The 26,377-nt window shown below is 45.7% G+C and overlaps 3 protein-coding genes across 3 annotated transcripts; all 3 read right to left on the bottom strand.

The window, feature by feature from the left end:
• Nucleotides 1–441: 441 nt before the first annotated feature.
• On the bottom strand, nt 442–2,970 carry LOC113462155 (UDP-glycosyltransferase 83A1-like). Its single transcript, XM_039115764.1, is given in 4 exon segments — nt 442–984; nt 986–1,251; nt 1,253–1,479; nt 2,423–2,970. Coding segments are annotated over 4 exon segments (1,278 nt in total). The 5' UTR covers nt 2,907–2,970; the 3' UTR covers nt 442–683.
• A 4,914-nt stretch (nt 2,971–7,884) lies between these two features.
• LOC103704571 (UDP-glycosyltransferase 83A1-like) lies at nt 7,885–10,154 on the bottom strand. Its single transcript, XM_039115765.1, has 2 exons — nt 9,626–10,154; nt 7,885–8,927 (listed from the first exon to the last, which is right to left on the bottom strand). The coding sequence occupies exons 1-2, from the start codon at nt 10,107–10,109 to the stop codon at nt 8,044–8,046; spliced, it is 1,368 nt and encodes a 455-aa protein (XP_038971693.1). The 5' UTR covers nt 10,110–10,154; the 3' UTR covers nt 7,885–8,043.
• Nucleotides 10,155–23,654: 13,500 nt separating this feature from the next.
• Nucleotides 23,655–25,607, bottom strand: LOC103699043 (UDP-glycosyltransferase 83A1-like). Its single transcript, XM_008781085.4, has 2 exons — nt 25,029–25,607; nt 23,655–24,814 (listed from the first exon to the last, which is right to left on the bottom strand). The coding sequence occupies exons 1-2, from the start codon at nt 25,561–25,563 to the stop codon at nt 23,928–23,930; spliced, it is 1,422 nt and encodes a 473-aa protein (XP_008779307.4). The 5' UTR covers nt 25,564–25,607; the 3' UTR covers nt 23,655–23,927.
• Between the last annotated feature and the right edge of the window lie 770 nt (nt 25,608–26,377).

The following is a 26,377-nucleotide window of genomic DNA, read 5'->3' on the forward strand; positions in this document are numbered from 1 at the left end:
TATATATGTGGAGACTCACATGATTTGTTGGAGCCGTGGAGGATAAAGTTGATGGTTCCGCCCTGTTTTTTTTCTTTTTCTTTTTTTATCCAAGTCAAGAGAAAGTTTTAGGTATACTTCGCCTGTCAAAAATCTTTAGTACCATGAATTTTTATGCCAAATCAGCCACAGAGATAGTTGTCCTAAATAATGCTAAGTGATACTTGGCAAAGGCAGTTGATTTCTTAAAAACACTGCTAAGTTAGATAGATAGATGAAAGCCGTCGGCGAAGATCATGATGAGGCCCTAATGAAAATTATGAGTTTGTTAACTCAAGGCTGAGCTTTTGTCATCATGGAGGGCATGTTGAAAGGAGAATTAAATTTTGCCTGTTCAAATTAATGACCAGTACTGAAGGGCAGCAGTCACTGATGATGCTGATCTTCCAAAACTGCAGACACTTGTAGGAACTCAGCATATTACTTAAATATCAGTAAGTACACTGACCATTTCATTGGCTGTATCCAAATGCTACATAGAACATTCATCTGACCTTAATTTGGAGTTGGATGAAGCAAATACAAAAGATTCATGTGTCTTAGCAAATGAACATGTCATTCTTTCATGGAATCTATGAAGGTCTTGAAATTCTTATAGGAAGACCCTCCTTCCTGGGTACACCTAGTAGCAATATCCTTCCACATCAAGGCCTGGCCTTCATCTTCTCATTGCCAAATATTTGGTCCACCTTCTCTTTGATCTGCTCCCTTGGAACAAACCCTTTGTCATCACGTTCTATGCTCAAACCAATCTTCCAAACATCACAGATATAGGTCTGGTCGAGGAACTGATCGACGTAGTAAGGCCAGCAGAGGAAAGGAACTCCATTCATCACCCCTTCCAATGTTGAATTCCAACCACAGTGAGAAATGAAGCAGGCAATGGAAGGGTGAGCCAGTACCTGCTGTTGAGGAGACCATCCTACCAACTTTCCCTGGCCTTTAACTCCGATCTCGAAACCCATCTAACCAGGCATCATCTATCCCATCTGTGAGATCGGGTCTTACGACCCACAGGAATGAATGGCCAGAGAGTTCAAGCCCAAGTGCAAGCTCCTGGAATTGGTGCTGGTTGAAGACTGCCAAGCTCCCAAATGCGATATAGATGACCGAGTTAGCAGGTTGCTCATCCAGCCAACTCATGCAGGTTGTATCCACTTGCCAGAAATGCCCAACTTCCTTTCCAAACTGTTGGCCTGTGAGTAATGGTCCCAATAGGCAGTATGTTTGGAAAGAGGGTGCATGCTGGTGACTCAAGGTCGTAGAATGTGTTGCAAATGATTGTTTCAGCACGCTGCATTGCTTGACAAAAACTGACTATGAGCTTGAAGATGACTACTTGTGATTCGAAATCACTGACCGAATTCCATGTAAATTGGCTTGTGTTCACAGATGGCATGCCGGGGCTCAGCTGGAAAGTCTCACTCCTTTGTGGCATTCCTGCATGAAATGCAAATAGAAAAGATCGTTGATGATCATTTTGTTATCCTGGAACTTGTCCTCACATATGGAGATTTTTTTTTTTATTTTAAACATGCTGGCTATGTGAAAGCAACCAGTTTCTCCATTGAAGAAGCATCTAAATAACACCTAAAAAACTGAAGAAAACCAATGGTGGCTACCAATAATTACTACCAGTAGTTTGATGGAATTTTTTTCCCCCATTTTCTTCTTCTTCTTTCATCTTTATTAGAACTCAACCCTTTTTCTTTCCATTAATTTGATTCCTGCTGATGTACGCTTTGTATGATTTTGTTTCCCTCTGGTTTTGTTCATGAATTTTCTGAATAAAAAGCTGTATGCCACACGAAAATTAACTGATCGAGAGAGAGAGAGAGAGAGAGAGAAAACATATTTGATCTTCAAAACTATTGCAATAAGAACACCATGACATATGATTAGTATGTGCTGTTGTTTCACCAGGATAATATACCAATTTATTATAACACTGGTCAGGAGTTCTCTAATTTGATTCCTGCTGGTGTTCGCCTGCACATCAATGTTAACCATAATAGTAAACCTTGTTCTCTGCTTGTTGTTGGCAAAAATCATCCACATAAGGCTTTGTATGATTTTGCTTCCCTCTGGTTTTGCTCATGAATTTTCTGAATAAAAAGCTGTATACCGCACGAAAACTAACTGATCAGAAAAAAGAGAGAGAAAAAAAAACATATTTGATCTTCAAAACTATTGCAATAAGAACACAATTACATATGATTAGTGTGTGCTGATGTTTCACCAGGATAATATACCATATTATAATACTGGTCAGGAATAAATTCATCCTTTGGGAACTTTTAATCACTTTCTCCTGTGCTATGCAAAATTTCAAGCTCTGAATTGTTTCACTTGTCAGAGAAAATGGGCAAAAACCATGTCTTACCGTTGGCATCAATGATTCCATCCTGGATCATCTTGGGAATGCTCAGAAATATTGCAAGCACTGCAGTAGATGCAGGCCAAAAGCCAGCCGACCGGATGCCCATCTTCTGCGCCACTTCGAGAGCCCACCCCATGTTCACATCGGCGATAACGCATGCAACCCGGTCACCTCCTGATGTGTTCATCTGGTTTATGAGTTCCTCCAAACATCGAGGCATGACGCTCAAGAAGCCTTCAGTAATCTTTCGGAGATCATTGCGGTCTTCACCAGGTGCCAATCCATCCGGGAAAGGAAACCATTTGTATCCTTCCGCTCCATCACCATCTTTCTGGGACAAGGCAGCAACGACTCGGTCATGGTTGAACTCGGAATTGATGAATGTGATCTTGAAGCCATGGGCAACCATGGAGTGGGAGAGAGCTAGTAAGGGGATGACATGGCCCTGCATTGGATAAGGTATCATGATGGCTTGAGGTGAACCCATGGCTGCAAACAGTTTGCGTCCTGTTTCTTCTGCTACGGTTGTCTCTATACATATGCTGGGATAGGAGGATAGACAGGCCAAGGAACCGCAAAACTAGCATTAATGCATTGACCTTAGGTGGGGGGCAAATGGGCTCGGGTCGAAGCGGATCGGATCCTGAGTGATCCCGATCTGATTCGATTTTTTGTTAGGATTCTAATTTTAAATTCAGATCCGACCCGTTAAAGATCGGGTTGGGTCGGGTCGGATCTAAGTCGGGTCCGGGTCTGAGTTGGGTTCGAGTTCGAGTCCAATTTTTTTTGCGTTTGGAAAAGAATTTGGGCAAATCTAATTTGGTCATATCATAATTATGAGGTGCCGGGTGACCTATGATTTAAAAGACTCGCAATTGACCTCAAGTCAGAACAGATGACTTAATGTCTTACTAACTAAGGCTCTGTTTAAGGAAACTTTTGGAGGGCCAAAAAGCACTTTCTGGCCCTCCAAATGTACTTTTAGATAAAAATAGTTTGTTAAAATTTTCAGAAAACTGTTTCAGCTTTTTTGGGAAGCTGAAAATAACTTTTGAATTCGGAGCTTCCTTTCAAAAGCTATTTTCAGCTTTATCGAAAAAGCTATATTTTTAATAAAAAATGCCCATATTAAAATATAATAATTACATAGCTTGTTCTTTTATAAATCTAAAAATCTGCTGGAGCCAAAAATTCGAGCCGTCAAACTTCCCTTCCGCAAAAAAAAATATTTTTCTTTCCTATTTTTGTATCCATCTTCTCCGCAAGGCAAGTCGGTCTACAAGCCAAATTTCATATCACACTATTTTTTATCTATATGACTGATTGGACGGAACTCGGCGTCTCCCAGCTCCCCTCTCACGAGGGCAAAAAAAATCCCAGACCTTCTTCCAAAATCCAATTCCGTTTGCAGAAAACTGGCACATGACCCTTATTCAGTTTAGTGTTCCCTCACTTTAGTGTTCCCTCACTTTCTTCCTTCAAAAGTTAAAAGAAACAAAAACCAAAAACAGAACGAAAAAAAAAAAAAAAAAGCCAGCTACCGAGACACCAGAGGTATCAACAGTATAATACATCGAGAGAGAATCCTGATGGGCCGAGGTTCCTTTGGATTTTGTGAACCTATGCTTGTTGCCTTCCTTCCGCACTTGAACCCTACTCCCCTTAGGGCTTTTACTGCTCTCTCTCTCTCTTTTTTTTTTTGGTACAAAGCTTTCCCTCCTGGTTGGGTGGCATTTTCCATTCCTTAGGGAGCAAGCTAACTAGCTCTCAAGAAACCCATATCTCCTTTCTGTCTGCCTCGAAAACCTGCCATAAATTCACTTTAAAACGACCAATGGTACCACAACACCCCCCCCCCCCCCCCCCCCCAAAACACACACACACACACACACACACACACACAAAAAAAGAAAAAAGAAAAGCTCTCTTTTGCTTTTTTCCCCTCTCTCTCTCTCTCTCTCTCTCTCTCTCTCTCTCGATCGGATTGGGTCCGTTCGGTAAACCCAAACTCGACCCCTAAAATGATTCGGGTCCAATTTAGGATCCGATCCGGACCCACGGATCCTAAAATTCAGATCGGATCGGATCTACGCGGGTCGACCCGACCCATTTACAGCCTTATAGTTAAGCATGTTTCATCCCATATTAATTATGCACTCAATGGATCTTAAGTATATATAGAATTAAAAAAAAATCAATAATATTTTTCGACTAGCGTTATGATAAATGGTATCAAAGCAAATCCGACCCGTGATATATATGGACAAAAAAACATTGCAGCACAGCTGATCGTGGTGCTTATGATTAAATTTGAACTCTTAGCTTGGTGAAAGTATCAAAGCTTAAACAGAAAAAGTATGTGAGGATCCGTGTATGTATGTGTTTGGTCTCATATTAATGGTTATGCACTGAATAGATTTTGAATTAAAAAATCTAAATAATAATTTCTGGCTATTTTTTTATGTAAAATCTTGGGTTGCCATGTAAAATCCTCAAGATGAATTTGGTATCCAACCTATCAAAGAGACTGAGAATTAGATATCCACGTATTTACTTTATGGAGGGAGGTGAGAAAAGTCCCCAGACTTGTGTTTGTGGAATATGGAGTAGTGGTCAAAGGCACATGTGATAGTGACATCTTCGATCTGATAACTTTTTTTTTTGTCTCAAACAAAACAAGAATTAAACCTAACCACTTTTATTAGGAAAAGAAAAGGTACCAAAGATGCAAAAGAAGCCAAAGACACTTCCAAATTCCACCCGATATTTAATTCCATTTTTTTTTTGAATTTTTATCCACAATCAGTTTGTGTATAAGCTCAGTCGGCTTGCTCGGTTCTGAGCTTTTTTGATGGCAGTTGTTGGCCATATATATGTGGAGACCCACAAAATTTGAGGATAAAGTTGATGGTTTGCCTGTTACTTTTCTTTTCCTTTTAAATAATGTTGGGGTGCTTGCATTTTTTTCATCCTCACAATGAATCATATTGGACCAGCTCCAATCTAAGTCAAGAGAAAGTTTTAGGTATACTTCGTTGTCCAAATACTAGTAATTGGCCAATCTTTCAACTGATATCTTTCCAAATATCAGCGGTCCACAAAGGCAGCGGCAGACGAAACATTTTATATTAACTTTTGGATTCGAGTTGTGACCTTGTCCCTTTGGTGTTGCAGCTTTCCAACTTCGTTTGAAATGGCTTGGATCGTAGGATGCATGAACCTTGGGGTCTTGGTCAAATGCCATGCACTCCCTCTTTTGATTTAGCGTTGCTCTAAATGAACCTTGGGGTCAGAAGAAATGCTTCAAGGCCTAACACATATTCTACACTCATCTAATAGAAATGTCTAATAGCCTAAGGATATGGTTTATTAAAACAAGCCAAGTACCTAACCCATTTGAATATGGTTGTAGATGATCGGCCGGACTTCGAAGCATTTCTCTTTGGAAAGGTTTTGTTACTTGTTGGTCTCAAGCAAGGTTTGATACCTAATTGTGTTTCAGTCTAAAAACATGTAGATTTGCATATTTTGAGCAAGATGGTGATATGCTACATTTGTGGCGGTTGTCTAGGTTTTTACATACTAAGACCGCCCCAAAACTAGTGTTGTTGAAGCTTTTTTGTTTAAAAGATGGTACCAATTACAAATACCATTTTCTTCTTTAATTTTTTGTAATTGATCGAATCTTCCATGAATTATATTCATTTGATTTAAAATTCCTTTTAACGATATTTTGCAACGAAAGGAATCGAAGAATCATAGAGGGGTATCATTTAGCATGCTGCTTGCCTTTTCTGATAGTCCAGTTACTATCCTTCAAGCTCAGCAATAAAAAATAAATCGAACGAACAAACAAAAAGTGGCATTATAACTTTATTTATATATAAATAAATATTTTATTGGCATAAAATATAATTTTAGTCTAAAAAATATTACTAGGAATCAATTTGTATACTTATCAAGAATTTGAATTTTGCAATCAAAGTCTCTATCATAATATCAGCAAATTATCCAAATAACAAATAACTCTGCCCTTATGCCAATTTTAATTGAAATTTCTCTAATCCTAATTTTCTAAAAAAATTGATACAAATCTAGAGGAACTTTTCTCTTTGGTCTTGTTAATATCTCGCAATGCATATCCATTTCTAGCTCAATTAATTTTGAAGGTTTAAATGTTTTCTTTTCATCCTTAATTATGACGATTCTCTTTAAATCATATATCAATTTATCAACTATTGCAACATTTAAATTAATTTTCAAGAGAGGAATTTTAATTAATAAGACAAAAATCTACCCAAAGCTGACTTGTGAACATCCATCATGCAAATAAATTTCAACAAACAAGCCAATACAACAAAGTTTAACAAATTAAGTCAGACTCAAATCTTAGTCAAAATCTATTCCAAATTATGAAATGGAGCTTCGATGTGACTAGCAATCATCTGATTTGATTATGTTCGATCAAATTTGTCTTTTTTGAAAACAAGATAATTGCGCCGGTAGACACTCTTTGCATTGCTACAAAAATATCTTAGTTTTCTCTCACCCTTATTTCAGCTGTTGACCAGCTTCAAACCATGCTATTTCTTTATTGTTTTTATAATTACAGGGAAAATATGTAAGATCCAATGCCCAATCTTACTTAAGCTTATCACGCATGAAACCCCCAAACTGACTAAGACAAATAAGCCGAACCGGCCATTTTCCGGTTCATGGACCGGTTCAGCGTCCAAGACGTAGGAAATGGAGGTGGGCCAGGAAATATTTATTGAATTAATTAATTAATTATGTTCCAATAAGGAGACAATTGCTCTCAAACAAAGTTGTGACCTTTCAACTTGTCAATGCCGCAGAGAAATAGAATTTACAGAAGACATGCCCTGAAGGAATCTCTTGATTTCCTTCAGTGGACTTGCAATCATACATGCATGAGGCAGTTGGCAAGGTGAACCCAGCAGGGCACGGTTATAGGATGACAGGACCTTTAATAGAAATGCAAACACTTGTAGGAACTCAGCATATTACTTCAACAAGGCACGGTTGGTACTTTGGAAGGGGGTGGGGTTATAGGATGCCTTTTCCTTTTCCATTTCTATTAAAGGTCCTGAAGGATGAATCTTTTCAGAGCTCCAAGATCAAGAAGTATGCGATGTTAGATACTGTGAACGACAGAAATAAGTTGGTTTAGAAAATTACATAGTATTTTAGATTCACATGATGTCATTAGGAGGGCAACAGTAGTATTTTTATTTTCTTTTTTGAGCAAAATTGTGGGTTCTGTCCACCTCTCATTTCATTGAAGAGGTGAAATAGAGAGAAGCAGGTGTGGCCTCAAAAACAATCCACAATATAAACTAGCTATCAATTACATTACTTATATCTCAAGAACACCAAAATCAAATCCCCAGAGCAGTTTACCAGATCAGAGTATTTCCCTCAAAGACCCTATCACAAACAAAATCTACTGCAATGGAAAAAGAAGGGTGATACTTAAATATCATTTAGTACATAGACCATTTCATTGGCTGTATCCAAATGCTACATAGAACATTCATCTGACCTTAATTTTGAGTTGGATGAAGCAAATACAAATGATTCATGTGCCTTAGCAAATGAACATGTCATTCTTTCATGGAATCTACGAAGGACTTGAAATTCTTATAGGAAGACCCTCCTTCCTGGGTACACCTATTGGCAATATCCTTCCACATCAAGGCCCTGGCCTTCATCTCCTCATTGCCAAATATTTGGTCCACCTTCTCTTTGATCTGCTCCCTTGGAACAAACCCTTTGTCATCACGATCTACGCTCAAACCAGTCTTCCAAACATCACAGATATAGGTCTGGTTGAGGAACTGATCGATGAAGTAGGGCCAGCAGAGGAAAGGAACTCCATTCTTCACCCCTTCCAATGTTGAATTCCAACCACAGTGAGAAATGAAGCAGGCAATGGAAGGGTGAGCCAGTACCTGCTGTTGAGGACACCATCCTACCAACTTTCCCTGGCCTTTGACTCGATCTCGAAATCCATCTAACCAGGCATCATCCATCCCATCTGTGAGATCGGGTCGTACGACCCACAGGAATGAATGGCCAGAGAGTTCAAGCCCAAGTGCAAGCTCCTGGAATTGGTGCTGGTGGAAGGCTGCCAAGCTCCCAAATGCGACATGGATGACCGAGTTAGCAGGTTGCTCATCCAGCCAACTCATGCAGGTTGTATCCACTTGCCAGAAATGCCCAACTTCCTTTCCAAACTGTTGGCCTGTGAGTAATGGTCCAATAGGCAGTATGTTTGGAAAGAGGGTGCATGCTGGTGACTCAAGGTCGTAGAATGAGTTGCAAATGATTGTTTCAGCAAGCTGCATTGCTTGACAAAAACTGACTATGAGCTTGAACATGACTCCTTGAGATTTGAAATCGCCGACAGAATTCCATGGAAGTTGGCTTGTGTTCACAGATGGCATGCCAGTGCTCAGCTGGAAAGTCTCAATCCTTTCCGGCATTCCTGCATGAAATGCAATAGAAAAGATGGTTGATGATCATTTTGTTATCCTGGAACTTGTCCTCACATATGGAGATTTTTTTTTTTATTTTATTGGGAAAGCAACCAGTTTCTCCAATTGAAGATGCATCTAAGTAACACCTAAAAAACAGAAGGAAACCAATGGTGGCTACCAATAATTACTACCAGTAGTTTGATGGATTTTTTCCCCCATTTTCTTCTTCTTTCTTTCATCATTATTAAAACTCAACCATTTTTCTTCCATTAATTTGATTCCTGCTGCTGTTCACTAAGTAACAACTGCACATCATGTTAACCACAATAGTAAACCTTGTTCTCTGCTTTTTGTTGGCAAAAATCATCCACATAAGGCTTTGTCTGATTTTGCTTCCCTCTGATTTTGCTCATGAATTTTCTGAATAAAAAGCTGTATACCGCACGAAAACAAACTGATCAAAAGAGAGAGAGAGAGAGAGAAAAAAAACATATTTGAGCTTCAAAACTATTGCAATAAGAACACAATTACATAAGATTAGTATGTGCTGATGTTTCACCAGGATAATATACCAATTTATTATAATACTGGTCAGGAATAAATTCATACTTTCGGAACTTTTAATCACTTTCTCCTATACTATGCAAAATTTCATGCTCTGAATTGTTTTACTTGTCAGAGAAAATGAGCAAAAACCATGTCATACCATTGGCATCAATGATTCCATCCTGGATCATCTTGGGAATGCTCAGAAATATTGCAAGCACTGCAGTAGACGCAGGCCAAAAGGCAGCCGACCGGATGCCCATCTTCTGCGCCACTTCGAGAGCCCACCCCATGTTCACATCGGCGATAACGCATGCAACCCGGTCGCCTCCTGATGTGTTCATCTGGTTTATGAGTTCCTCCAAACATCGAGGCATGACCCTCAAGAAGCCTTCAGTCACCTTTTGGAGATCATTGTGGTCTTCACCAGGTGCCAATCCATCCGGAAAGGAAACCATTTGTATCCCTTCCGCCCCATCACCATCTTTCTGGGACAAGGCAGCAACGACTCGGTCATGGCTGAACTCGGAATTGATGAATGTGATCTTGAAGCCATGGGCAACCATGGAGTGGGAGAGAGCTAATAAGGGAATGACATGGCCCTGCGCTGGATAAGGTATCATGATGGCTTGAGGTGAACCCATGGCTGCAAACAATTGTGTCCTATTTCTTCTGCTGTGGTTGCCCCTATACATATGCTGGATGTGAGGATAAGCTGGCCAAGGAACTGCACTGAAGTATGTTTCTATCTCATATTAATCATGCACCCGGTAGATCTTAAATATTTATATATAATTATAAAATTTAAATAATATTTTTTGACTTGTGTTACCATAAATAGTATCAAAGTAGATGCAGCCCGTGATCCATGTGGACAAAAAAATATTGTAGCTTGGCCGATGATGGTGCTTATGATTAAATTTAAACTCTTAACTTAGCAAGAGTATCAGAGCTTAAATAGAGAAAATTTGTGAAAAATCGTATAAATATATGTTTAGTCCCATATTGATGATTGTTGGGGGAATAAGATTCTTCCCCCCAGTGACACAAATGCCCCTAAGAAGTCGTACAATCGCCGACCCTGAACGGCCGAAGTCGGCGTCCGACCTCGGAGCGCCCGACCTCAAGACATCCAACCTCGGAACCTCCGATCTAGGAAAACCCTGATGCTCAAGGTCTACCCTTGTCAGCCACCTACTACGGCCATACCCCTCTGAGGTCCGGCCGAGGACCATACTCTGCCGCTCCCCCGGCATTTATTGCGCATGGCCACTGTAAACCTCCAGTTCACTCAACAATTAATGCGGATCTCCGGCTTACTCCACAATTAATGAGGATCTCCGGCTTACTCCACAATTAATGCGGATCTCCGGCTTACTCCACAATTAATGAGGATCTCCGGCTTACTCCACAATTAATGCGGATCTCCGGCTTACTCCACAATTAATGCGCGTGGCTCCTGTCATCCACGGACTCTCAGCTCGCCACGGCAAGCTAGCCCAGTAGAGTCCAATCGACTATGATAAGTCTCTGATCTCGGCCTTACCTCCGACACCAATGCAATAATTCGCCTGGTAGCGTGCTAGTTCGGGTCGTACGACGCCCTTACCGCCGACATCAGCGCAATGATTCGCCTGATCGTGCGCCGACCTGAACCACATGCCGAGCCGTACTATGGCCTCGCCCAGTCACATCACAGGTAAATCGACCCCCGCCTATAAAAGGGAGCCTTGGCTTTTCGGGGGAGGTTGGAAAAATTCCACACTCTACAAACACTGTTCTTCTTCTCTTTATACACTTTGCCCCCATCTGACTTGAGCGTCGGAGGGCCGGCGCCGGAAAACCCGGCCACCGGTTTGTCTGCAGGCACCCGGACGGAGGACGCCGCTCGCCGACGGATCGCCGCTCCCCTGTGAGGACCTGCTGCTCCCTCTCCTTGATCGAAGATTGCCCCCGAGTCCAATTTCCAGCAACAGTTGGCGCTAGAGGAAGGGACCGAGTAGCGATCATGAAGTTGAGAAGCAAGGGAGCCTCCAACATCTCCCGGCGTCCCCCACAGAGTCCTGGACATTCCGTCCAGAATTCGCCTACTCCGGCTGACCCGATTCCTCAGGTTCAGCCGGAACAGTTTAACGCCCTGGTACAGCAAGTCCAGGCCCTGGCCGCCGCCGTTCAAGGCCTGCGGCGCGAGGAGGCCCTACCAACGCTTCCCCCGCAGGCCCAGGTCCTGTCGGAATTTCTTTCCAACGGCCCGGTTCTCCCAGGCCAGAATTTGCATGGCTCCTCCAGAGCCAACAATGAAGAGCGGACTTCCCCCCAAAGAGAGCTACCGGGGGAAGATTTCAACAGAAGACCCCAACTTTCTGAGGCTGAGTCAGCCCCAGACCACCGTGGGCCGGCGCAGACAACGGCGACAATCCCACGGGTGGGGGAGCTCGACAGGAAAGTTGAGCATTTGGAGCGCCAAATTGCAGCGCTCCACAGCAAGAAGGCGAGGCAGGAGGGAGACTTCGAATTTACTACCAAGTCCCCCTTTTCCTGCCAGATCGAGGATGAGCCGGTCCCCGCGAGATTCAAAATGCCTCAAGTAGAGCCCTACAGCAGAATGACCGACCCCCTCGACCATTTGGAGAGTTACCGAGCCCTTATGGCTCTACAAGGGTCCTCGGAGGCCATACTCTGCAAGGCCTTCCCAGCAACCCTCCGAGGGACCGCTCGGCTTTGGTTTTCAGGACTGAAGCCGAACACGGTATCCTCCTTTGAGCAACTCGGCAGGCAGTTCGCCACCAATTTTGCTGCCAGCCGACGTCAACGACGGACGTCAGATTCCCTCTTGGACATCAAACAGAAGGAGGGAGAATCTCTCAAGGAGTATCTGGACCGCTTTACCGCCGCCACGTGGGAAGTTTGCGAGCTAGACCAGTCGATAGCCATGTCGGCTCTGAAGACTGGGGTGCGCTCCTACCGATTCCTCTTCTCCATCGAGAAGAGCTTTCCGGCCGACTTCACTGAAATGTTGGCCCGAGCCCGGAAGTATGCCAAGGCCAAGGAGGCGGTCGCCTCCAGGCGGGGAGCAATTGAGCCCGCCTCAAAGAAGCAGAAGAAATGCCGTGAGGAACGCGGCCGACAAAGGAGCTGATCTCCCCGTCGAGAGAAGAATCTCCCCCGACTAAGGAGCCCGCCCCGGCAGCCGGGAAGACCTCAGCAGAGGACCCCTCCTCGACCGAGGTCTCCACCACGGCCCCGGACGAACCCGGGGAGATACGAGAACTACACACCTGTCAATGCTCCCCGGGCCGAGATCCTGATGGAAATCGAGGGTCAGGACTTCTTCCGGCCCCCGCCTCCTATGCGAGACACGGGAGTTCCCCGTAATCCCAGGAAGTATTGTCGCTTCCATCGAGACCGTGGGCACGACACGGAGGATTGCTTCCAGCTCCGGGACGAGATAGAAGCGCTCATCCGTCGGGGAGTACTCAACCGGTTCGTGAGGAACCGACGTGAGGAAAGAAGGCCGGCGGAGAATGTCGTACCGACCGAAAATCCGGACGACAATAGGCCTATCGCCGGCACCATCAACATGATTGGGAAGGGCCGTATCAAATCGCCCGAGTACAGCGACCCGGAGCATACAAATTGAAGTCCCTAGAGGGGACTCTGATTCCGCGAAGCTGGAACTCCGAGAATCTACGAATGTACTACCAGTGAAACCCCTAGGGGTTCAAGACGATCAGGACAATGGACTCAGCCTCTTTTCTGCAAATAATTCTCCCATCTTGATGATTATAATTCTCTTCTAATGTTGGGTCGTCTGTGATCCTCAGATTCCCTGACCAAAATCGGGATGCCTCGAGGCTCGACCATAGAGTCCCAAACTCCCTCGACCTCGGAAAGTATCGTAGCACGATGAAACATCGACTTGGCGCAAGATTCCCTCGACTAAGGTCGGGATGCCCCGAGGGTCGACCGTAGAGTCCCAAACTCCCTCGACCTCGGGAAGCGTCGCAGGTTGATAGAGCGTGCCCAGACCCATCGACCTGACGAACGATCCCTCGACTAAGGTCGGGATGCCCCGAGGATCGACCGTAGAGTCCCAAACTCCCTCGACCTCGGGAAGCGTCGCAGGTCGATAGAGCGTGCCCAGACCCATCGACCTGACGAACGATCCCTCGACTAAGGTCGGGATGCCCCGAGGGTCAACCGTAGAGTCCCAAACTCCCTCGACCTCGGGAAGCGTCGCAGGTCGATAGAGCGTGCCCAGACCCATCGACCTGACGAACGATCCCTCGACTAAGGTCGGGATGCCCCGAGGGTCGACCGTAGAGTCCCAAACTCCCTCGACCTCGGGAAGCGTCGCAGGTCGATAGAGCGTGCCCAGACCCATCGACCTGACGAACGATCCTTCGACTAAGGTCGGGATGCCCCGAGGGTCGACCGTAGAGTCCCAAACTCCCTCGACCTCGGGAAGCGTCGCAGGTCGATAGAGTGTGCCCAGACCCATCGACCTGACGAACGATCCCTCGACTAAGGTCGGGATGCCCCGAGGGTCGACCGTAGAGTCCCAAACTCCCTCGACCTCGAAAAGCGTCGCAGGTCGATAGAGCGTGCCCAGACCCATCGACCTGACGAACGATCCCTCGACTAAGGTCGGGATGCCCCGAGGGTCGACCGTAGAGTCCCAAACTCCCTCGACCTCGGGAAGCGTCGCAGGTCGATAGAGCGTGCCCAGACCCATCGACCTGACGAACGATCCCTCGACTAAGGTTGGGATGCCCCGAGGGTCGACCGTAGAGTCCCAAACTCCCTCGACCTCGGGAAGCGTCGCAGGTCGATAGAGCGTGCCCAGACCCATCGACCCGGCGAACGATCCCTCGACTGAAGTCGGGATGCCCCGAGGGTCGGCCGTAGAGTCTCAAACTCCCTCGACCTCGGGATGCACCACAGGTCAGCAAAACGTCCTCAGACCTGCCGACCTGACGCAAGATCCTTCAACCAAGGTTGGGGCGCCCCGAGGTCCGACCGTAGGGTCTCAAGCCCCCTTGACCTCGGAAAGAGCTACGAATCAATAAAGCCTTCCCAGATCCTCTCAACCTCGGCGGGCGTCATCGGGTCCGTAAAGAGGCTCGAGCCCCCCCGACAAGTCAAAGTGGCTCCGAAAGTCGACGAGGAAGGGAAACAACCCACTCCGCCATGTGGAGCACAATTCTGGGAATGCAAAAGGTACATCTAACTCGATGCCCTCCTTGTCAAATTTTATCTACATGCTGCTAGCGGAATCTCAGCCAAAGTTGGAGCCTTATTTCGCCCAAAGTCGGGCTACTCCAATGAGTCGACATAAGACCGATCTTCTAACAACATTATGCATGCTCCGCTCGTCAAATCTCCACAACTTGTGCAAGTCTTCATAAATTAGGGCCCAACTCGGCCCCCATACGTAGACTCTAAGGTCTAGCTGAGAAAGTGATCCCGGCCGCGGGTGTGCCAGTCGAACACAAAGATACCGAGGCAATCTTTAAAAGTCTCAGCCTTGCTCACCGAAACCTCGGCAAAGTCCGAGGATGATAACTATGAAAACCTTCGGCGATAACTCGATTATTAGCCCACGCTCCCCGCGAAGGGTCCGGAGTTGAGTTCGGAAACCCGACTAGACTCCTCAAATAGCGGCACATACGAACCTAGCACGATCTCGCTTGAAAGGCTAAGGCCCAACCTCGATGCCTTAAGAACCTAAAGGCCAAACACGGCAACTTCCGCAACTCTAAAATCCGAGTTGTAGGACTTAGAGAAATTTCCTAAAAACCTACGCTTGGAGCTCCCTCTAGTTCGTACGACCAGGACTTGAGAAAGCCAAGATATAGAGTTAAAAGTTAGAGAAATCAAAGTTCCGGCCGCGTTTGCGGCGAGAAAACAAAAGGTAAGTATGAAGTGGATAAAAGGTATCTTTCATTACTGAAGGGCCAGAAGGCCAATTACAAAATTGAAGGTCGGCCCTCCAAAAGTTGGGAAGTCCCGACCTCGATTACAACGAAAAAGAAAAAATGTATGCGAGTCCTAAGCGGCAGCAGCAGCGTCCGCATCACCCTCGGGGTCGTCCACGGTGATGACCTGGGGGCCTTCGGCAGGTGCGGGCTCGGGGTCTGTAGCGGGGGCCTCGACAGGTGCCTCCGACTCGGCCACCGCCGTCGCAGGCTCGGCGGCGTCACCTTCGTACAATCCCGCCTCGGATGTCAAAATGGCGGGAATGTCGTCTGTGTCGGACCCGTAGCCCAGGTTCATCCTCGGGCGAATTGTGGAAAGATCGAATTGGGGGCAGATCCGAGCCATCTGCTTCCGGAAGTTGTCGAAACTCCGGAGAAACCCGTCCACGGTCTCCTCCTCCAACATATCGCGGAACTCTTCCGACTCCTTGAAGAGCTCCACGGCGCGCCCGGCTCGCTCGAGCGCCCTCTTCTCCCGGGCTTCAAGCTGCTCGACTTTGAGGCGGAAGACCCCGCCCTCATATTTGAGGCCCGCGACCTCGGATTGGGCCTCCCCCAGGCGCGCCTCCGAAGTGCGCAAGGCCGACTTGGTCAAGGCGTGGGCGGCCCTTTCCTCCTCGAGCACTTCGGCCATAGCTTGGCGCCCGGCCTCAGTGGCCGCCCCCCGAGCCTCGGCCTCGGTCAGCGCCGCCTCCAGCTCGGCGATTCTTTTCTTGGCCGGCTCCAACTGCCGGCCGAGCCGCCGGGCCTCCTCTTGACACCCTTGGGCGATGAACACCAAGGTGTCGAGCTCGTGAATATGCTGCAAAGAGAAAAGGAACAAAATGGCCGTAAGATAAACAGCACACAAGTTCACTAATAACTTCGAGGAGATCCCGAAGAGGACTTACCCGGGCAGTGTTGCGGTAGGTACCGTCAACAACCTCCTCCAACGGCAGGTTCCGGAACTCGGCCCGGTCTGCTGGAAGCATCGCACGCCAGAACACAGAGCGTGCGACCTCGGCATCGTGGATAGCCGAGCTCCCCTCGGGAATAGGGGAGTCCGGCTCGACCGACTCTTCCCGGAAAGCCCAGGAAAAGCCCGGCACGCCTGAGCCCGAGGTCCCGGAGCCGCTCGCTTCGGGGCCTCGGGTCGGCTCGAGCCCCGGGCGCTGCAGCCGGATCGTGGACGGCCCCTCCCGCTGGGCAATGGGGGCAGGACAAGGAGGTCCGAGCTGGTTTTTTTTCTCTTTTTTGGGTGGAGTCTGGACAAAGCATTTTGGCCCCCGCTGGGCCCGCATCGCTGGCGACCCGCGTCCGCCTCGGGTCGGCTGTGGAGGCCCCCGCCTCGGGGCCACTCGTCCCGGCCGATGTGGAAGCGCCGGCCGACCTCGCCTTCTTCCGAGGCTGGGGAATAGCTCCCCCGGCCTCGGCCTCTCGCCTCTTCAGGCGGGAGAAGAGGGACACGTTGCTGGTAGGCATGTGGGGAATATCTGAAGTCAAAAAAAATTTCACTAAATGTCAGACCAATGAAAGTAAAAAGAAAAAACAGACAAGAAAATAACGCAACTACTCTTACCCTCGGGGCGCGCCGAGCTCAGACCCACGCTCGCCAAGGCGTCCTCCCGTAGGAGCTCGGTCAGGTCGAACCCCTTCCCGAGGGCCCGTAGAGAGTCCAGGACCCTCAGCTCTCTCCCCGAGGGCTCGGAGAGCCTGTTGAGGGTCTTCAACCGAGGGTGCCCCCACCCCGGATTGAACCCCCACGGCGCCTCGGACGCGAGAAAGAAAAATTTTCCCTTCCACTCATGAATAGAGGAAGGGGCCCCGTGAAAGAGCGACATACCGCCCCGAAAGGCGAAGTATAGTCACTCTGCGTCCGCCGGGTTCTTCTTTAATAAGAAACACCGACGGAAGACGCTCACGGTAATCGGGATCCCGTGCCCGAGACATAGGGAGAGGAACCCGATGATAGTTCTCCACGAGTTCGGAGCGAGCTGTGCTGGGACGAGTTGGTACTCGACCAGCAAGTCGTTCACGAACCCATGAACAGGGAACCGCAGGCCAGCCCAGAGGGTCTCGCGGTGAACCGCGATCTGACCTGGGGGCGGCCGCGTCACCCTATCTTCCGGCCCCGCAGTTTCGAGGCGAAACCCGGGCTGGAAGAAAAACCGGGAGCGGATTAACTCCACCTCCTCCCCCAACAGACTTGACCCTACCTCCTCAGGACTGAGACCCATTTTTACAGAGAAATGAAACGAGATTGAAAGCAGAAGAGAGAAGAAGAAGAGGAACCCTAACAATTACAGGGTAGGAACCTACGGGACATCGCCGGAAATCGCTCCGGGCACCGACGGCAAGGTTTGGTCAGGGAATAGAGTAAGGAGGGAGACGACGAAAATGGAAAATGCAAAGCACCCAAATGGAACCCTTAGGGCAAACCCGTGGGGTTTATATAGACCCCCCTGACGGCCCAGATCGACGGGGTCGGTTCCCATCCTCCGACCGGATCGCGCCATGTGTCGACCTCGGAAGCTGAGGCACCGCATTCACTCCGGATCAATAAATCGGGTATGAAATCGAAACGCTGTCCCATCGGATCTCGGGGCCTCATCATGGGTCCGCAGGATCGGATCACCTTGAAGAACGAGCGGACGCCACCCCCGCTCCCCTCATTTAATAAGGCTATGGGACACGTGGAGCCCCGATATAGTCTCCACCTCCCCAGACCATTGATCCGATAATACGAGATCGGAAGCGTCCGACCTCAGATCACGCCGCGTGTCCATTTTGAAGCGCGAAACAGCATGCCCATTAATGGGCGGGGAGCCTCGACCACGAGATCGAGGCGCCGCCTCGTCGGGCTCAGGAGCCCCCATCATGGGTTCGCCGCACGAAGCGATCTCGGAGATCCAAGAGGCGCCACTCCCGTTACAGCCGCTTCGAAAAACATAAAGATACGAGCCCTATCATAAGTTCGCTGAACCAAGCAACCTCGAAGCGCCCAAGGGCGCGGGTCCTGTCATAAAGGCGCCGAGAAGTGCAAGGGTGCGGATGAGATTCCCGCCAACTTTAACGATAGTCTTTACTTCCCACGTCCGAGCCTGCAAGCCGCTCGAACTCGGAAGTCGGGGGGTAGTGTTGGGGGAATAAGATTATTCCCCCCAGTGACACAAATGCCCCTAAGAAGTCGTACAATCGCCGACCCTGAATGGCCGAAGTCGGCGTCCGACCTCGGAGCGCCCGACCTCAAGACATCCAACCTCGGAACCTCCGACCTAGGAAAATCCTGATGCTCAAAGTCTACCCTTGTCAGCCACCTACTACGGCCATACCCCTCTGAGGTCCGGCCGAGGACCATACTCTGCCGCTCCCCCGGCATTTATTGCGCATGGCCACTGTAAACCTCCAGTTCACTCAACAATTAATGCGGATCTCCGGCTTACTCCACAATTAATGAGGATCTCCGGCTTACTCCACAATTAATGCAGATCTCCGGCTTACTCCACAATTAATGAGGATCTCCGGCTTACTCCACAATTAATGCGGATCTCCGGCTTACTCCACAATTAATGCGCGTGACTCCTGTCATCCACGGACTCTCAGCTCGCCACAGCAAGCTAGCCCAGTAGAGTCCAATCGACTATGATAAGTCTCTGATCTCGGCCTTACCTCCGACACCAATGCAATAATTCGCCTGGTAGCGTGCTAGTTCGGGTCGTACGATGCCCTTACCGCCGACATCAGCGCAATGATTCGCCTGATCGTGTGCCGACCTGAACCACATGCCGAGCCGTACTATGGCCTCGCCCAATCACATCACAGGTAAATCGACCCCCGCCTATAAAAGGGAGCCTTGGCTTCTCGGGGGAGGTTGGAAAAATTCCACACTCTACAAACACTGTTCTTCTTCTCTTTATACACTTTGCCCCCATCTGACTTGAGCGTCGGAGGGCCGGCGCTGGAAAACCCGGCCACCGGTTTGTCTGCAGGTACCCGGACGGAGGACGCCGTTCGCCGACGGATTGCGGCTCCCCTGTGAGGACCTGCTGCTCCCTCTCCTTGACCGAAGATTGCCCCCGGGTCCAATTTTCAGCAACAATAATTATACACTGGATAGAATCCTTCGTAACAAAGAGACTAGGAATTAAGTATCCACGGAATAATCCACATATTTACTTTAGCACATTAGTTTTATTTCTGGGTCATGGTGAGTCGGTCATCTTTTTTAAAAAATATCATATCTTATGGAGGTAGGTGAGAAAAGTCCCCAGACCTGTGAAGTGGAATTGTTTTCTGTGGAATATGGAGAAGTGCTCGAAGGCACATGTCATGGTGACATCTTCCATCCGATAATTTTTCTTTTTTGTCTTAAACAAAACAAGAATTCCTCGCGTCAGAGACACAGGATAAACCTAACCACTTTTATTAGGAAAATAAAAGGTACCAAAGATGCAAAAGAAGCTAAAGACAGTTCCACCCGATATTTAATTCCATTTTTGTTTAGAATTTTTATCCACGATCAGTTTGTGCTTGTTTGGTTCTGAACTTTTTTGATAGCGGTCGTTGGCCATATATATGTGGAGACTCACATGATTTGTTGGAGCCGTGGAGGATAAAATTGATGGTTCACTTGTTTTTTTTCTTTTTTTTTTAATCTTCCTCACAATGAATCATATTAGACCAGCTCCTTTCTAAATCAAGAGAAAGTTTTAGGTATACTTCGTTGTCCAAATATTAGTAATTGCCCAATCTTTCTACTAATATCTTTCCAAATATCGGCGATCATTCAGTCTAACAAAAAAAAGAGATAGAAGGAAAACCGAGCCATAAGCTCATATATTTTACATATTGGTTTGTAGTTGGACTGGTCCACAAAGCCAGTGATAGACGAAATATTTTATTAACTTTTGGATTTATGCTCGTACTTTTTTCACCTTCGCAATGAATCAGATTGGACCTGGTCCAATCTATCTCAAGAGAAAGCTTTAGGTATACTTCAATTTTCAAGTATTAGTAACTGGCCAATCTTGTGGTTCAACTTGTTTCCTATCGTATAATGATTTTTGGCAGGGAGTTGATGTAGCATGGTCCACATGGATGGACACCTTGACGACGACTACTCGCAATCGGGGTTGGCTTCAAGATGTGGAATTCTCGCTTGGGACTCGATGGCTTTTCTTGGTGTCTTTACTTTTTTACTTTTAGACGTAAAAAAATACAAGTGGTAATAGTTTGAGAGCAAGCCTGGTAGTACAAATATATTACACAACCACCAAAAATGGAGCTCCATATAAAAGCAGCAAATTCACCGTTTTGAAGAAGATCAATTGTTCCTAAATCTCTATTGCCAAAAAATTTGGTTTCTCAAAGCAAGTCATATGAAGACTTTGATCTTATCAAGATTATCAAGATAGGCAGCCTTTAATATAATTTAATGCAGGAGCCAACTAGAAAATTCAGTCCAATCCTGCTAATTTTTTTAAATAAACTTTTAATAAAAAAATTCGGCCATTGGTCTAAAACCATCTTCGTGCGTATATCTTCTGCGCTCGACATTCAAAATATATTGAATCAGGAGTCGAGGTAAACCAAATTTATTTCAATCCATTTCTTAAAAATATGCCCTTCACTCAATTAACTATTTTTCTTCTCCTTGGAAATTAAGAAATATCAATAATCTATTCTTTCTTTTGAGAGGCTAATGAGAATTTTTGTAGTCAACGTAGGTCGATATTTTCAGTGGTCTAAGCCCTAATAATTACCACCTTTGTCCCATAACAACTAAATTGCTCCTAAAAAGCTGGTAAAGTCGCATATGGAGCACTGCCCCCTATCAAGCACAACAACTTTGCCTCCCTAGATGCCTCACCTGTACGTTCCAGCGGGAGTGTGATCATGGAGCACTGCCCCTTTTCAACCATGTCAACTTTGCCTCCCTAAACCCCTCCAAAACTAGAAATCATATCCTACACCACGTGCACCATATAGTAGTGCATCACACCAATCATGAGCACTCGTTCTATTTCTATATATATCGTATGGTGCACATAATGTCACAATTTGGGACCTCACTAAAAGAAACTAGTCGGAAGGTCTACCCATTCTAGTTAGGAGAGGGTGCACATAGTGTCACAACCCCGCTTCACTAAAAGTAGCTAGTCAGAAGGTCTTACCCATTCTAGTTAGGAGAGGGTTAGAATGGGTAGAAGGTCTATCTAGTAAATAACCAATATTGGACTAGACACATGCTCACACGAATTCTCTCATACCCCCTCCATTTAAGCCCTATCATTCTTACCAGGCTAGCATCTTTACCGGGCTAAGAATCCAAATCCATTCAAATCCAATTATAAACACGATAATTGGATTATGGTCAACTTCAATGAGCCCATGCTGCGGTGTCCCCTAGTCCACATAGGCTATGAGTTGATCCGCTCTAACGTCATTTGTCATAACCTAGGACCCCTCCCAATAAGACTAATCGAAATGTATTATTTGGATTTCTTGATCCTATATAAATTTCCAAAATCTAGATACCTAGTGAGTAATTGATGTGCGACTAGATACAAACCTGCATGGGTTCTCACACATGGTGCAGGATATAATTTTTCCTCCAAAACCTTCTACCCATTCAAACCCTCGCCTAACTAGAAGCTCCTCCAATGCCCGGCTCAGAGCCCTTATTCATCATTTGATTGAACCATTTAGCACATCTCTTTCTAACGAAGCAGGTAGTAACTGCAATTGAACCATTTAGCACATCTCTTTCTAACGAAGCATGTGGTAACTGCAATTGAACCATTTAGCACATCTCTTTCTAATGAAGCCTGAGACCGAAGCTTTTTTGATAGTTAATTGAAAGACCTGAGATTAGTTCAAACTATGTAAATGATCTTCCTAGCAGCAAAATGGTATTTTTTAACATGAGCGAAGATGAGAGCGTCATTAGTATACTGCAAATTTTTATGCCACCAGAAGTCCAAGGAGAGCCAAATCTTTCAAAAATATTAGCTGAAGCTGCCTTGTTGACCATCTTGTACAGGGGATCCACCGCAAGGATAAATAAAAATGGCGATAGAGGATCTCCTTACCTCAATCCATGCCTGCATGGAATCCTATCACCAAGGGAGTTGTTTGGGAGAGAGAGAGAGAGAGAGAGAGAGAGAGAGAAGGGAGTTGTTTGAATGAAAACATGGCCATTTTTATGACTCCTGTATATCTACATATTTAATTGTTGTTTCTTACATCATGCTGACGAACCAGTTCTCATAGCGACATCGGTTAATGTTAGGTTTCTTGAATCTGAATCAGTATCTAGTAAAATTACAGGTGATAGAGGAGTAATTCAAACTCTGTAATGCAAAGATCATGGCATGACTATTACTTAGAATGAGAGGCAATAGTCTTCTGACAGAGGAGTTATTTGAAAATTGATGAGATGGAAAATTCCCATTACTTCATTTCACATGATTACAAGATGAGCACAAGCAGATTAGAGAAGAATATTGAATGCTAGAAGTAAGAACTGATGGATGGGTAACCAACCAAAGAAGAACTTTATCATCACAACTGATTCAGTACCATGATTTTTTTATGCCAAATCAGCCATAGAGCTAGTTGTCCTAAATAATGCTAAGTGATACTTGGTGAAAGGCAGTGGATTCTTAAAAACACCGCTCAGTTAGATAGATAGATGAAAGCATCGGCGAAGATCATGATGAGGCCCTAATGAAAATTATGAGTTTGTTAACTCAAGGCTGAGCTTTTGCCATCATGGAGGGCATGTTGAAAGAAGAATTAAATTTTAGATGACAAATGCCTGTTCAAATTAGTGACCAGTGAAGGGCGGCAGTCACTGATGATGCTGATTTCCAAAATTGCAGACACTCGTAGGAACTCAGCATATTACTTCAACAAGGCACAGTTGGTACTTTAGAAGGGGGTAGGGTTATAGGGTGCCATTTCCTTTTCCATTTCTATTAAAGGTCCAGAAGGATCAAGCTTTTGAGAGCTCCAAGAGCAAGAAGTATGCGATGTTAGATACAGTGAACAACAGAAATAAGTTGGTTTGGAAAGTTACATAGTATTTTAGATTCACATGATGTCATTAGGAGGGCAACAGTAGTATTTTTATTTTCTTTTTTGAGCAAAATTGTGGGTTCTGTGCGCCTCTCATTTCATTGAAGAGGTGAAATAGAGAGAAGCAGGTGCGGCCTCAAAAACAATCCACAATATAAACTAGCTATCAATTACATTACTTATATCTCAAGAACACCAAAATCAAATCCCCAGAGCAGTTTACCAGATCAGAGTATTTCCCTCAAAGACCCTATCACAAACAAAATCTACTGCAATGAAAAAAGAAGGGTGATACTTAAATATCAATTAGTACATAGACCATTTCATTGGCTGTATCCAAATGCTACATAGAACATTCATCAGACCTTAATTTTGAGTTCGATGAAGCAAACACAAAAGATTCATGTGCCTTAGCAAATGAACATGTCATTCTTTCATGGAATCTACGAAGGACTTGAAATTCTTATAGGAAGACCCTCCTTCCTGGGTACACCGCTTAGCAATATCCTTCCACATCAAGGCCCTGGCCTTCATCTCCTCATTGCCAAATATTTGGTCCACCTTCTCTTTGATCTGCTCCCTTGGAACAAACCCTTTGTCATCAGGATCTGTGCTCAAACCAGTCTTCCAAACATCACAGATATAGGTCTGGTCGAGGAACTGATCGACGTAGAAAGGCCAGCAGAGGAAAGGAACTCCATTCTTCACCCCTTCCAATGTTGAATTCCAACCACAGTGAGAAATGAAGCAGGCAATGGAAGGGTGAGCCAGTACCTGCTGTTGAGGAGACCATCCTACCAACTTTCCCTGGCCTTTGACTCGATCTCGAAACCCATCTAACCAGGCATCATCTATCCCAACTGTGAGATCGGGTCTTACGACCCACAGGAATGAATGGCCGGAGAGTTCAAGCCCAAGTGCAAGCTCCTGGAATTGGTGCTGGTTGAAGGCTGCAAAGCTCCCAAATGCGACATAGATGACCGAGTTAGCAGGTTGCTCATCCAGCCAACTCATGCAGGTTGCATCCACTTGCCAGAAATGCCCAACTTCCTTTCCAAACTGTTGGCCTGTGAGTAATGGTCCAATAGGCAGTATGTTTGGAAAGAGGGTGCATGCTGGTGACTCAAGGTCGTAGAATGTGTTGCAAATGATTGTTTCAGCAGGCTGCATTGCTTGATTTAAACCAACTATGATCTTGAAGAAGTCTCCTTTTTGTGATTCGGGATCGCCGAGAGAATTCCATGGAAGTTGGCTTGTGTTCACAGATGGCATGCCAGGGCTCAGCTGGAAAGTCTCAATCCTTTCTGGCATTCCTGCATGAAATGCAAATAGAAAAGATGGTTGATGATTAGGATGTGCTGATGTTTCACCAGTATAATATACCAATTTATCATAACACTGGTCGGGAGTAAATTCATACTTTCGGAACTTTTAATCACTTTTAAGCACTTTCTCCTATACGATGCAAAATTTCATGCTCTGAATTGTTTTACTTGTCAGAGAAAATGAGCAAAAACCATGTCTTACCATTGGCATCAATGATTCCATCCTGGATCATCTTGGGAATGCTCAGAAACATTGCGAGCACTGCAGCAGACGCAGGCCAAAAGGCAGCCGACCGGATGCCAATCTTCTGCGCCACTTCGAGAGCCCACCCCATGTTCGGATCGGCGATAACGCATGCAACCCGGTCACCTCCTGATGTGTTCATCTGGTTTATGAGTTCCTCCAAACATCGAGGCATGACCCTCAAGAAGCCTTCGGTCACCTTTCGGAGATCATTGCGGGCTTCACCAGGTGCCAATCCATCCGGAAAGGAAACCATTTGTATCCCTTCCGCTCCATCACCATCTTTCTGGGACAAGCCAGCAACGACTCGGTCATGGTTGGACTCGGAATTGATGAATGTGATCTTGAAGCCATGGGCAACCATGGAGTGGGAGAGAGCTAGTAAGGGAATGACATGGCCCTGCATTGGATAAGGTATCATGATGACTTGAGGTGAACCCATGGCTGCAAACAATTGTGTCCAGTTTCTTCTGCTATGGTTGTCCCTATACATATGCTGGATAAGAGGATAAACAGGCCAAGGAACTGCATTGAAGTATGTTTCATCCCATATTAATTATGTACTCGGTAGATATTAACCATTTATATAGAATTAAAAAATTTAAATCATATTTATTGACTTGTGTTATGATAAATAGTATCAGAGCAGATCCGACCGGTGATCTATGTGGATAAAAAAATACTGCACCACAGCCGATCGTGGTGCTTATGATTAAATCTGAACTCTTAGCTTAATAAAAGTATCATAGCTTAAACAGAGAAAGAATGTAAGGATCCACATAAATATGTATTTGGTCCCATATTGATGGTTTTGCACTAGATAGATCTTAAATATAAAAAAATTAAATAATATTTTTTAGTTAGTCATTTTATGTAAGATCTTGGATTGCGACGTAAAATCCTCTAGATGAATCCTACGTGGACTGGGAATTAGGTATCCACGTATTTACTTGAGCACATTAGTTTTATTTCTAGGTCATAGTGAGTCGGTCATCTTTTTTTCATCCTCACAATGAATCATATTAGACCAGCTCCAATCTAAGTCAAGAGAAAGTTTTAGGTATACTTCGTTGTCCAAATATTAGTAACTGGTCAATCTTTCCATTGATATCTTTTCAAATACCGGCGGTCATTCAGTCCGATAAGAAAAAGAGATAGGAGGGAAAACAGAGCCATAATTAAGCTTGCATATTTTGCATGTTGGTTTGTAGTTGGGCTGGTCCACGAAATCAGTTACAGACGAAACATTTTATAACTTTTGGATTTATGCTCGTGTTTTTTTCACCCTCGGAATGAATCCTGGTCCA

This window comes from Phoenix dactylifera, unplaced genomic scaffold, assembly GCF_009389715.1.
Source record: "Phoenix dactylifera cultivar Barhee BC4 unplaced genomic scaffold, palm_55x_up_171113_PBpolish2nd_filt_p 000007F, whole genome shotgun sequence".
Taxonomy (NCBI): Eukaryota; Viridiplantae; Streptophyta; class Magnoliopsida; order Arecales; family Arecaceae; genus Phoenix; species Phoenix dactylifera.